General features: G+C 40.2%; 1 protein-coding gene across 1 annotated transcript; it reads left to right on the forward strand.

Annotated features, from left to right (window-relative positions):
* The first annotated feature begins 224 nt into the window (after window positions 1–224).
* Window positions 225–6,021, forward strand: GMNC (geminin coiled-coil domain containing). Its single transcript, XM_082251480.1, has 5 exons — window positions 225–343; window positions 1,090–1,264; window positions 2,571–2,656; window positions 2,754–2,870; window positions 4,788–6,021. The coding sequence occupies exons 1-5, from the start codon at window positions 302–304 to the stop codon at window positions 5,394–5,396; spliced, it is 1,029 nt and encodes a 342-aa protein (XP_082107606.1). The 5' UTR covers window positions 225–301; the 3' UTR covers window positions 5,397–6,021.
* The last annotated feature ends 8,006 nt before the right edge of the window (window positions 6,022–14,027 follow it).

The raw sequence follows: 14,027 nt of genomic DNA on the forward strand, positions 1-14,027 counted from the left end.
ATAATCAATGTGATTTGGACAAATGCAAAGGCTTTATTCAGCCTAATAATGAGAAATAAAACAAAGGGGGGTCTTTGAGTTTTCTTTGAGGTGGGCTCCATCCTTATGTTAATGAGTGGGCGTGCTTAGCCCTGGATTGTGCCTAATGAGGAGTTTGCTGATGTCACACTTTTGACAGGTCGGCATCCAATGAGGTGTGAGTGTTTGCAGAGTCCGGGGGCGTTCCCAGAGCTCCTTTAGATCAGGACTGCCTCTTAAGTGCCTTCCCTCAGTCCCATTTAAAGCTCAGTGTGGGACTTAAATGAAAACGTGTCTGCAAATATCTCATTCCAGCAACAAGATGGTAAGTGACCGGCGGTGCTCCTGACTGTGCCTGGGGAGATCCCTGTGGGTGCATGGCTTCCTGCACCTCTCTAGACTCTGGATTTTAAGTCATCACTTGCATCTGGATTTATTGCTTACCCAGGCTTGATGGGTATTAAGAGAGTTGTATTCGCTGTGATCTTCTAATCTTGTGATTGTGTGAGTGTAGTGATCGTACACTATGCAATCTGATTTTAGATCTGCCATCAATTATATAGTGTATGGGCTTATCTGATTTCATAGGAATGGAATGGATTGTTTAGATGTGTCCTCTGAAGGAGAATGTGCAGGAAGATTGTATCGTGTATGGCCAGCTTTAGAGCCTAATTGCTGCGATCAGTTATCTATTTAAAAGAGCAGATCATAGTGTTTTGTTTTGTCTTTCTCAGCACTATCTGTGTGTTGTTCCCAGTGATTTGTATTCTGCTACATTGTATCTCAGCTTCCATCAGTAGTATGCGGTGTCAGTAGGGACTGAAGCTGTGTGTGCATTCTTGGCTTGCAGTGTGCCTGCTTGGGCTGGAAATGAATTTGTCATCTGATCTGAATCTCCATTCACACAGCTGAGCCTTCATTTCCAGCAGCACAAGTTCTCAATAGAGACTATCCTCCTGGAGAGAAGCTAGCTTTACCTCCCCAAAGACTGTTTGCTTTTGTTGATCACACAAAAAAAAGTCTGTTCCTGCCATATCTAACCCAGTCCTCCTCCTGTGTCCCTTTTTCCAGAACACCATTCTGCCGTGCCAAGACCAGTACTTTGCAGGGGGTCAGAGCTATGATTGCCCATACTTCCCCTCAACCTCAGCGCCCACTGTTGATGTTACCAAGGATACATGGGTCTCTCTCTGGGCTTATGGTCTCCTGGACGACACATCCAACAACCAGGACCCACAATCCCATGGTAAGTTTACCTTCTAACCACAGATGATGCTCTGCAAGCTGCAAATATGGGGGGCATTTACTAAAGGCAAATGGGCTATTCACTTTGTAAGGAAATCATCCCCAGAATTAGGTGAAATTTCACTTGGCAAAGGATATCCAATCACATTAAAAAAACAGCACGTTTACTTGCTCATAGTTAGACGATGGAAGTCAGCAGAACTTCACCTCATTCATTAAGCTCCAGGGAAAATTCCCTTGCAAAGCGCAACTACCTTTGCAAAGTAAGCTGTTTGCCTTTAGTAAATCAACCTGTAACAGCCCTCTAAAGCGCCCAATATTGGGTATGTGAATCCTGCACATAGCTTTCCGTGTGTGTATGTATGTACAGCATATATAATTACAAGTATTTATATTTACACAGCAATATATATATATATATGTGTGTGTGTGTGTGTGTGTGTGTGCAGTATATATATATATGTGTGTGTGTGCAGTATATATATATTCGTTTTTTTTATATACAAAGCACTATATATATATATATATATATATATATATATATATATATATATATATATATATATATAATATATGTGTGTGTGTGTGCAGTATATATATTAGTTTTTTTATATACAAAGCACTATATATGTATATGTATGTATGTATGTATGTATATGTGTGTGTGTGTGTAAATAATTTCAGGAACTTATATTTACACAGCACTATCTATCTATCTATCTATCTATCTATCTATCTATCTATCTATCCAACTAACCATTATCTATCTATCTATCTATCTATCTACATATATGGATGTGTATTTACAGTATATATTACAGGTATCTATATTCACACAGTACTATATGTATGCATGTATGTATTTATGTGCACAGCATATATAAATTACAAGTATTTATATTTATAAAGATATATACACACACATTATTCCTTGACCTCCTCAAGAGCTTACAGTCTAAGGTCCCTAACTCACATGCATACAAACATATACTGGGGCCAATTTAGACAAGAACCAATTAGCCAAGCAGCATGTATTGGCAGTGTGGGGGGCAACTGGATTACCTGGAGGAAACTCACCTAAGCACAGAGAGTACATACATACTCCATGCAAACCTGGGTTCTGACCAGGATTTGAACAGGAATATATATATGTGTGTGTGTATGTGTGATTATATATATATATATATATATTTTTTTTTTTTTTTGCAACTTTAGAAGCCATTTCTTTCCAAAAGCTGGGGATAGATAGAGACTAATTACCGGTGGCACAATCTACATATTAATGTCTGCATTTTTTGTGTTTTCAGGGCAGCTGTATAATGGAGGCTGCACACTTCAAGATGATTTTGTATGGAATGAGGAGCTATCTTCTCAGCTCATCACAAACAAACAGGTAGATATTGGATACAAAGTTCTCTGCTAAATGGAAAGCATTTAAAGGGTTAAATGATTTGTGTGCTGATCCCTATGTTCTCTGATATGTCTCACAGCTTCAAGATACATTGGTGCAGAGGGAAGAGGAGCTAGCCCGGCTACACGAGGAGAACAATAAGTTGAAGCAATACCTGAACTCTACCTTTGTGAAATGCTTGGAAGAAAAGACAAAGGTGTGTACTAATCATCATCATCATCATGTTTTCTCTCCTAGAACAATAGATGCCTCATCTCTGTACAGGGATCTCTTCCTCCGCTAATCAGGTGTGCAGAGATAACATTAGCCGCGGCCTGTTTATTTCTAATGTTAGATAAAATGCAGAGTAATGATAGGGAGTGATAGGGATCTCCGGAGATAAGGGGCACATTGACACTTGCACTGCTGTCAGGACTTCTCTGCTATGCTGATGGGATTACTGGGACTGGAGGAGGCAGCGCTGGCAGCCCAGCTAATGTGCAAAGTAGTCTTGGTTTAACAAAGCCTGGACGTGACTGTGATCGCCTATTAAAGGATCTCCATTGTGTCGCCAGTGAGCGATGTGCTTGTAAATGGCACCTGTACCTGTAAGATCCCCCGCGGCTTCCCTCCCCAGTCCCATACATACAGGATTAGCATCAGACTGCAGGAATGTCCCACTAATCTCTGCTCGGGACTTCTAAAGCCGCCAATACCTCCACTCACCATTAGAGAACACAAAGGAGCTAGCTACCTTTCACTTTCCAGTAGAAGCCTGGGGCCTCTGGAAGGATGGCATGCTGGTGCTTGTAGTTCCACAGCAGCATCTGTTTGTTAAAGGAAAAAAACTGGGACTAGCTGTTAGTAGTCTTGGTTAGTGACTGGGACTAACTGTTAGTAGTCTTGGTTAGTGACTGGGACTAGCTGTTAGTAGTCTTGGTTAGTGACTGGGACTAGCTGTTAGTAGTCTTGGTTAGTGACTGGGACTAGCTGTTATTAGTCTTGGTTAGTGACTGGGACTAGCTGTTAGTAGTCTTGGTTAGTGACTGGCCTTAAGTCTTAGGAAACTCTTTGCCTTATCAGTTTAACATGTCAGAAAACATAATTTTGCCTGGGTACAGAAAATGAATGATGATTGGCTGAAAAGCTTAACAGTGCTAAGCAGTTCTGATGTACAAGGGTTGATTTACTAATAGTAAATAGGCTGTTAACTTCACTGAGAAATTTTACCTTGGGTTATGTGGTGAAACTCATTTTGATAAGAATAGCTGATCATGTGCAAGGAGAAAAAAAGTGTGTGTATGTATATATATATATGTGTATATATATATATATATATATATATATATATATATATATATATATATATATATATATATATATATATATATATATATATATATACACACATATATATATATATATATATATATATATATATACACACACATATATATATATATATATATATATATATATACACACACACACACATATATATATATATATATATATATATATATATATACACACATATATATATATATATATATATATATATATATATATACACACACATATATATATATATATATATATATATATATATATATATACACACGTGACAAGTAGAGTTTCACTTCCTTCACTAAGCTAAGTGCAAATTCCCTTGCCAAGTGAGCATCCTTTATTAAAGCAACCCCATATTGGGAGATATACAAAAACTAGAGTGCAAAATTTGGTGCATCTGTACATAGTAGCTAATCAGCTTATAACTTCAGTTTTTTCAATCTAGATTTGACACAGAAAAAAAATAAATAAATATAAAAACTGGAAGCCATTAGTTTCTATGTACAGCTGCTCCACATTTTGCACTCTCTAGTTTTAGTAAATCAACCCCAGAGTGCCCTGGAATTTGCATGCAGAGTGTGGTGATATTTCCTAAATCAGAAGGTGAAGAATATGGCCTACCAGCTGTTGAAATACAAATTCCAAGTCTGTAGGACTGGATAGGTGCCTGTTATTCATCAATGCTTATGACTTTTTTTTTTGCTGATCTCTGTTATACTGTATGTGGCACTACTATAGTACTTGGCCTTGTTGTAACCATTTTTTCTATTGTGTTCCTCTACAGAAGCTGTTGTCCCAGCATGGCCTCGGCGCTCCCCTAAAGAGAAAAACCAGGGTTAGCAGCCTTGCCTCTCCTGAAACCTCAGCCAAAAAGGCCAAGAGGAATCTTTATAACGATTTCACTGCCTGTGAAGGACAATCCGGTTCTACTGTAGCATCCTGGGTACTGCAGACTCTGGGACTCAAAGATGTCAACACCATTGATGATTCTGCATCAGCTAACTACAGTGCCATCTCTAAAGAGCTCATCAGCATAGGGGGAGCAGAGTATGGAAATATCCAAGACTCCCCACCTTCTGGATGCAGTACAATCCATATGACCCCTGTGCACAGCCAGGCTGGGAGCAACCTAGACTCTCCCTATGTGCCAAATTATTCCCCTTCATCCTGCAGTTCTACACCCCTGCCAAGAAGTGAGCCAGTCAGCCCCTTTGGCTCTCCTATTTCCTACACTCCAGAGGTGTCTCCAAACAAAACAGAAGTTGCCTTCTCCACATCCCTAAACCCTCACTGCAATGTGAAGACTCACAGCTTCTCCAATGGACAAGCATTTGTTCGCAGAGATGGAGAAGGGGGCTGGAAATTCACCTGGGTCCCCAAACAATCTGAATAATGAACTATATGGATATGGGGTCATCTCATGGGAGTTTACAGAACCATTTGCACTTGGTCATGAGGACCTATGAAGACCCCTTCAGTCCTGATACTGCCTATGTATCCCAGTGTGATCTCTTTAACCTACTGATTGGGTTTTGTCTACTGCCAGTATACACAAAGGGGCCTTCATTTGTTTACATGTGAATGTATATATGTATATTTTTTCCATGAAAAAAATAGTCTATTCTAACAGTATTTATTTCTGTTGGGTTCTAAGTGCAATTAATGGCAGTGCAACTTTTGATTGTAGTCCTTTTGATTTGCACCACTTTAATTTGCTGCCTACACAATGATCACTGCCTTAACATACAGTATATACAGTGACCACAGAGTGACTTACTGCCTGTAAGAGACTTTCTTCTACACTGACTTGAATAAAAGACTTTTACTTCCTCCTGCAAAGCCACTGTACTACATCTCTGCCAAACAAAGTAGCAGGCATGCATGGACAGGTGTACTACATGTACTACAGTCCTTTGTTGTCCTAGTTTGTGCAGTTCCCCAATAACCCCAACCTGCAATTTCTGACTGCCTTTTACTAAGCCTATTTATTGACTGCCTGATGCATTAATGAGGACAATCACAATGTGGAGTCTCTGTGTTATTTTGTATATAAATAAACTGTTAAAGCACATTTTGAAGTTTCCTGGTGTGTAAGCATTTTTTCCCCCATTGAGACACTATGCTGTCTTTTTAGAAAGCACTTATGTGCAAAATTATATTTGCAATGTAATGCTCTGACTTATATCCTTCAACACAAATCAATGATTGTGTCTTTTTTTTCCTATTAATTGATGCACACTATCTTTATCAGGTCAGTCGGTCCATATTCATTTTTGTGTATATCTCTGAATGAAAGATCTGCTCTTGAGTTGCTGAGGCTGCACACCTGATGTGGCCATTGGGCCCTACTAAAGTTTATCCATATAATACACACAAGAGCAGGTCATAGAACACTCAAAACTCCTAGGTGAATAGCAACTATTTTGGGGTTGATTTACTAAAGGCATATAAGGGAGATTTACTAAAACTAGAGAGTGCAAAATCTGCTGCAGTTCTGCCTAGAAACCAATCAGCTTCCAGATTTTATTATCAAAGCTTATTTGAACAAGCTGATTGGCTGCAATGCACATCTGCACCAGATTTTTGCAGTCTCTAAGTCTGGCCATACATTATACAATTTTCATACAATTTTCTGTACAATTTTATTTAGATTTACCTTCAACTATGTAGTGCATGGGCCTGCCTAATTGCATACAATTAAAAGTGTTCTTTAGTTCTGACCTCATATGGTTTTTGGTAAATCTAAAATAAATTTGTACAAGAAAATTGAACATGTATGGCCAACCTTAGTTTTAGTAAATCAACCCCAAAGACTGTGCACTTTGCAAATTGCAGATGAACTCTGCAAGAGCAGTTGCCCCAGAGCTTAGTAAATGAACAGGAGTTCTGCTGACTTCCATCATCCAATGTGTGCAATCAAAATTGCTGTTTTTTTTTCCCCATGCATGGGTTTGGGTATTCTTTTCAAAGTAAAGCTTTCCTCACTTGCTAAGTCCTGGAGCAACTAGATGCAGAGTGCACAGTCTATTTGCCTGTAAACCAACCCCTACAGTGTGAGGGCTCTATCCAAGAAATAAATAAAAAAAAAAAATGGGCTGGCTCAACCTATCAGGTTCTATCTGTATCTGAGGACATCATATTTGGGTGGAATGATCCTTTTAAAGAGTCAATTACATTATATATATATATATATATATATATATATATATATATATATATATATATATATCTACACCAGTACATACAGTGTATATATATATATATATATATATATATATATATATATATATATATACACCAGTACATACAATATATAGAAATATATATATATATATATATATACACACACACACACACCAGTATATATATATATATATATATATATATATATATATATATATATATATATATATACAAACTACATACACCCACAAACACACATACATACATACAGTACATACATACATACAATATATACATATATATATTTTTTGCAAGATTGCATACTGTAAATTGTTGACTATATCATGAAGGACTAGAAATCATTTAAAATTTGGACAACCTCCCCCTCTCATTGCAAATTCCTTTGTTGCAAGCTTCCTGCACTTTGGAGACTAGCCTAAAGTGCATGAACACCTTGTCTGATTGCTCTTGTGCAGTGTACAGCTAATTACCTGAAGGGTCATTTCATTAAATAAACAGTAGCTATGTCAATAAGGAGGAGGCAAGGTAATCGGTCTTTTAGGGAAAGTCTAGATTATAAATCAGATCCTCATCTAGCTGTGTGCATACTATGCAGTGATCTTATTCGGGCACAATCAACTTTTCATCGTACTAATCAACAAGGGGTTAATGTAATAAAAGTATGCTTTAGGGGGAAGAAATGCTCATAGCAAATAACCAGAATCATTGGATCCATTTGAACCCTGATTGGTTACGCATTTTCGGGATGACAGTTTTTGACAAGTAACAGTGTATAGCCCTGTTATCCTGCGATTATGTGTCCCAGGTAAGAGCCAGATTCGTTGTCACCTTATCCCCCAGGCAGCAGCAATTTGTCAGGACATGGTGTGATTCCTCTGATAAAGCACTCCAGTCTGTATTCAGAGGTCCTTGTCTCCCTGGGGGCCACACCGGGTCGTTTAAGTACAAGATAAGCTGCTTCCCAAAACTAGATGTCGCACACTTTCAACAGATGTTTTAACAGATTGGAAATGTGAACTAGGTCTGCTCATTGCCTAATTTGCCAGCAGCAGCCCAAATAACCGGCACTTGCTTTTGGCACGCATTATTTTATGCGAAGCTTACTAGAGTGCATTGCAGAAATCTACAATGATGACAATTAGCTGAAGGCTCAATCGATCTCTTAGGCACGAAATTCATGGGTAAAGTTTGCATTAGAAGACTGGCAGAGTCTTGTGAATAATGGAAAACTTCTTTGATAAAAGCAGTGACACAGGTTAATCCACACTCGTTTACATTCTATATATTTGCAAAGTAAAATCCTGCTGCAACTAATCAACTAATCTAACTTTTTAGTTATTTATTAATTATAATAATAATAACAACAACAGTAATAATATTTCTATTGCGCTTTCCTCCATAGGGACTCAAAGCATTTTATCAAATGAGAGGATTTGAAAAGTATTGCTATAAGCCTGGATGGAAAGATATGTCTTGGTATGGCCCGGGTCACACTGGTGCCACATGCGCTTCCACTTTGAGAGCATGTGTCGCATCACAAGTCGCACCCCATTAAGGTGTACTTTTATGAACGGTGAATTTTTTTCTCTGTTGGCTTCTCTGTAGTTCTCTGGGGAAAATGATCACCTTACATACATACATGTATATACATGCATATATATATATACATAAATATGGCAGGGGGACATGATTACTCTGTTGGGGGGTCTGAACGAGGAAGTCGATAATCTTCCTTTTTCCCCCTCAGTTCTCCCCCGATTCTGTCTTCACTCCTCGCTTCACAAGCTCCAGGCTGGTGAATCCGGGAGTGTGAATTCTGGCACAGATCCTAAGTTGTCTAAAATGTTGTGTCAGGTCTCCATTAGTGGTGGTATTTGAGTGTGAATTCTGGCACAGATCGCCAGTGAAGTGCGGGGATCGCAGCTTCATGACCTGGCTGTTTCTGTGTCAGGCAATGACAGATTCCTGTGTGAAGAGATGATCAGCGAAGAACATGTTCTCCAGCTGATCATTTCTGTTTCATAAACTGAGAATGATCGGAAATGAGCTGTGATCAGCAGGATCACTGCTCATCACTATTTCATAAAAGGACACCTAAGTGCAATGGAACCATTGTAATGGAGGAAAGAGTGAAGGTTGGATCATTTCAAACCTTAGGCCAACATCCCAAATGAAATGGAAGAAATTGGGGGGAAGGAATACCTCTGAAGGGAGACTTTAGGGGCCAACAATTGAGTGACTCAAAGGTCAAATAGAACAATCAAAAAAACATGGTGTATGTATAAAAATAAATAAATCACTTTATTATTACAATTACAGTAAAAGCTGCACTTTTTTTACTGTAATTATAATAAAGTGATTTTGTATATACGCCATGTTTTTTTAATTGTTCTTTTTTAAATTGACCTTTGAGACACTCCATTGCTGGCCATTAAGGTCCCCCTTCAGAGGTATTGGAACCATTGTAATAGAAGAGACTAAAGTGCCGGTTCACATTTGTGCGATCACAGAGATTGCATGTAATTCAGAGCGCACTGCTCCTAAAATTACATGCAAACTCTGTGCGGTGCAAATTCAGCCATACAGTATGTATGGCTGAATTCGCACTGTAATCGCACTGAAACAAGCACAGGACCCTTTTTTTGGTCTGCAGCAGAATCGGATCGCATGGTGGTTCACACTAGTGCGATCCGATTCTGTGCGAACTTTCAGATCGCACTGCAATATGAGATCTGATCTGGGGGGGTCGTTAACTTATAATTAACACCCCCAGCGTATCGCATATGGCAGTGTGAACTATTCGCAGCGTTCCCCCACATCGCAGAAATGTGAACCGGCACTAAAGCAGTGTTCCAGCCGGGAATAAAAAATAAATAAAAGTCAGCAGCTACAAATACTGTAACTGCTGACTTTTAAAATATAGATACTTACCAGTCCAGGGAGCCTGCAATGTAAGCACCCCAGCCGATTTTTGGATCGGCTGCCAGACGCTGCCGCCGCCATTCGTTCAAGGGAAACAGGCAGTGAAGCCTTACGGCTTCACAGCCGGTTCCCTACTGTGCATGCATGAAGTGCGCTGCACATTCTTATTGGCTCGGCAGTGGGGGAAGAAGGAGGGGGCTGAACTTCTGAGGGACAGCGCCGCGGTGCTGTCTCCTGGAAATGGGGAATGATAACTGTCAAAAACAGGTACCCATTCCCCCCTCCCCCTGAAAGGTGCCAAATGTGGCATTGGAGGGGGGGAGGAAGCAGATGAGCGGAAGTTCCACTTATGAGTGGAATTTTGCTTTAAGTCGCTCTGACTTTGAAAAAGGTTCCTGCACTACGTTTGCTCAGACTTTGGCAGGGCTTTCATTGACTTGGGCTTTCATTGACTGGCACGTGGATGCATGCCGAATGGGATGGCCGCACATTAGCGCAGCTCCAGAGCCCTGGTGGCTTCATAGGACCACACAGCGGGTAATCTTTCCCCACAAGGACACAGCTCCATCCCAGCGACACCAGGCGCCTAGAGGCATGTCTAAATGAAGGAAAGAATGCTCCTCACGGAAAATGACCAAGTTCTTTCTTCCTCCACACAGGCCAGGAATCCAAGATGGCGCCGGTGGCTGCAGGACCACGCTACACGGCACACTATCAGGCATACCAGAGGACCCCTCTCTCCAAGGGGATCTTAACTGCCCTGCTCACCTGTTGGCCCCGGGCTCCCTATCACCCACACCTTCCAGCAGCCCAGTGAAGGCGAAGCTCTGGCTGTCCGAGGAGGATACACCACAGCCTGAGGTGAGCCTACCACATTCTCCTCCTTCAGGGCCTAGAGTACCACAGAACCCCATTGCTGAATTCCCCACACAAAATCAATATGTTCTGGACACCACTCTTAAGGACATCTTAATGTCTCTGCAGTCCTCTATACACAATTACATCCTTATTATGATGCACCATTGCAAAGCTGAAATAACCACAATAGGAAACAGGGTCACAAAATTAAATCTAAAATGGGAGAATTCACCACATCATATAATTAACTGGTGGACGCTCACAGTAAAAAAGAGGAACTAGATTGGATTAAAGCTAAATTGGCAGATTTAGAGGACTGTTCCAGAAGGAACAATGTTAAGATCAGAGGTATCCCTGAATCTGTTCAACCAGCAGCCCTTCCAGAATATTTCAAGCAGGTTCTGGCCTCTTTTCTGCCAGAAGCCCTACCACACGATCTTACCATCGATCAAATCCACCGTCTGCCTAAACCTTCCCATTTACCGAAAGATACACCAAGAGATACGATCGTCCGTATCATTTCTACCACACTAAAGAGAAATATTTGAGAGCAACTAAAGATATCTCAAATTATCCTAGACCCTATGCAATCTGTCTTTTTACGCAGACCTCTCACAATAAATGATGGTGAATAGAAAAAACCTGGCCACTATTACCAAACCACTGCGCAACCACCACGTACCATACAAATGGGGCTATCCTATGAAATTGGCGGTCACCAAAGATGAAAGATCTTACAACATTTACTCAGTGGAATATGGCATAGAACTACTATGCCAATGGCAAATTCTGGACCCCCATCAGCATCAACCAAAATATAAGCCTTGCCGTTCTCAGACGAGATGTCACTCGGGAAGAAGATGCCTTAAATAATGATCACCCAAACATTACAGCCATTACCAGTCTCACCAACATAGGTCCCTAATATACCCCTGAAGCTCGATTCTGTTTGCTCTTTTACCCCATGTTAATTGCCGCGGTATTACACCGCTCATTTCAGATTCTCTTTATTTTACCTTTTTTTAACCTTAAATAGCGCTAAAGAAAAACCATCTCAGTTCTGTTGTTTATTAACAATAACTGGTTACAGTTTCTTTTTTGGACTTTCCCTAACTCTGATTTCTGCTCCCAACCTTATCAGCAAGTCACGTGTCAAATCCCTCTTCACCCGTGAGAGAAGACAAGCAAGGACAACCAATCCGTGAGTTAATCACACCAAGTACACAAAGGCTCTCTACACACCCCAGTCTCGATTCCACTACACAACTATTCATAATACAGGCATTTCTCGTACTTTACCAGGTATGCCTCTCAAATTAACATCCTTAAACGTTAAGGGACTTAATCATCCCAGGAAACAACATTCTCTTTTGTCAGAAGCACGCAGACTACAATATGACATCCTGTGCCTTCAGGAAACCCACCTTAGTCAAGATAAAGCTCCCAAAATATCTCATAAAAACTTCCCCTATATCTTTTTTGCCAACTCTCCCACCAAAACTGAAGGGGTGCTCATTGCCCTTAAATACACGATTGCCTTCAAACCCATCAACATCGTCATCGGCGATAAAGGGCGATATATAATTCTTGTGGGAGAAATTAACACTATAGTCAATGTATACGCTCCCAACACCGAGTAAATTCATTTTTTCCGCAAACTATGGAAAAAGATCACAAAACACCAAAAAGGTCGCACAATCGCGTGCAGAAACTTTACCATTGTACCGGACACAGAAATGGACACCAAAGGTCCCTCTAACAAAAAGTCAAGACCCTCTACACTATCCAACTTCTTGCACTCCACAAACCTCTATGACATCTGGAGATGTCAACATCCTACAGAAAGAGACTTTCATTTTTTTTCAAAGCCCCACTGCACATACGCCAGGATTGATTTCTTCTTGGTAGATAAACAATTACAGGACTCACTCTCTTCAGACATACATACAATTACCTTGTCAAATCACGCTCCGATATCCCTCCAAGTGCAGGGTGAAAAGCCAGATAAACCCTCTCAATATATGTGGCACAACGACCATATCATAATGTCAGACTCTGATAACATAAAGATCATTGGCCAACATCTGACGGACTTCTTCAACCATAACGACTGCACTGATATGAAACCTTCTTTACTGTGGGTGACACACAAGGCCTTTATAAGAGGCATTCTAATTAAACTAAGCTCACATGCTAAACGCCAAAGAACACAGCAGCTAAACAACATATTAAACCACTTAACCAAACTAGAGAGAGAGAATAAACAAAACCCCACACCCATTCTTAGTGCTAAAATATTTAAAGCTAGAAATGACCTTCAAACCCTCCTCTCCTATCAACACACTAAAAACTTACACAAGCACTGGCTATCTTTCTATGCATTGGGCAACAAAGCTGGAAAATTCCTAGCAGCGCAACTAAAACAATGGAGGTCCAAACAAAAAATCCCATACATCATATACCCCACCTCGAAGGGTAAACTATGTAACCCTAAAGATATTGCGGATGCCTTCCAAACTTACTATGAAAACCTATAAACCTACATACAGAGTGTTCTATGCCACAACCCACGCATGATAACATTGCCGAATTTTTGCAGAAAATGAAGCTACCCTCACTTTTATCCACCCAACTTGAAAGTCTTAACGCTCATAATGGAGAAAGCCATGATAGCACTTCCCAATGGAAAAGCCCCAGGCCCAGACTGCTACTCAGCTGAGTATTATATACTGTTTTCTCAACATCTGACCCCCTTATCTAAGCAAAACCTTTAATGCTGCTGTGTTCTCTGGCACGTTACCATCTGAAATGCTTTCAGCTAATATCATTACGTTACCCAAGCCAAGGAAGGAGCCGGTATCACCACAAAACTTTTGTCCTATTTCTCTGTTAAACACAGATATTAAATTATAAAATATTAGCACAAAGAATTACACCTATACTACCGCAATTAATCCACTCAGATCAAGTAGGCTTTACCTTGGGTAGGCAAGCACCAGACGCTACCCGCAAAATTACAAATTTGCTATACCACTCTGAA

This window comes from Pelophylax lessonae (genome assembly GCF_965119305.1).
Source record: "Pelophylax lessonae genome assembly, chromosome: 3".
Classification (NCBI taxonomy): Eukaryota; Metazoa; Chordata; class Amphibia; order Anura; family Ranidae; genus Pelophylax; species Pelophylax lessonae.

Coding starts and splice junctions, on each gene's coding strand:
- GMNC (XM_082251480.1), top strand. CDS start 302: ATGAAAACGTGTCTGCAAATATCTCATTCCAGCAACAAGATG. Junction 2,657..2,753: donor AGCTCATCACAAACAAACAG/GTAGATATTGGA, acceptor TATGTCTCACAG/CTTCAAGATACATTGGTGCA. Junction 2,871..4,787: donor GCTTGGAAGAAAAGACAAAG/GTGTGTACTAAT, acceptor GTTCCTCTACAG/AAGCTGTTGTCCCAGCATGG.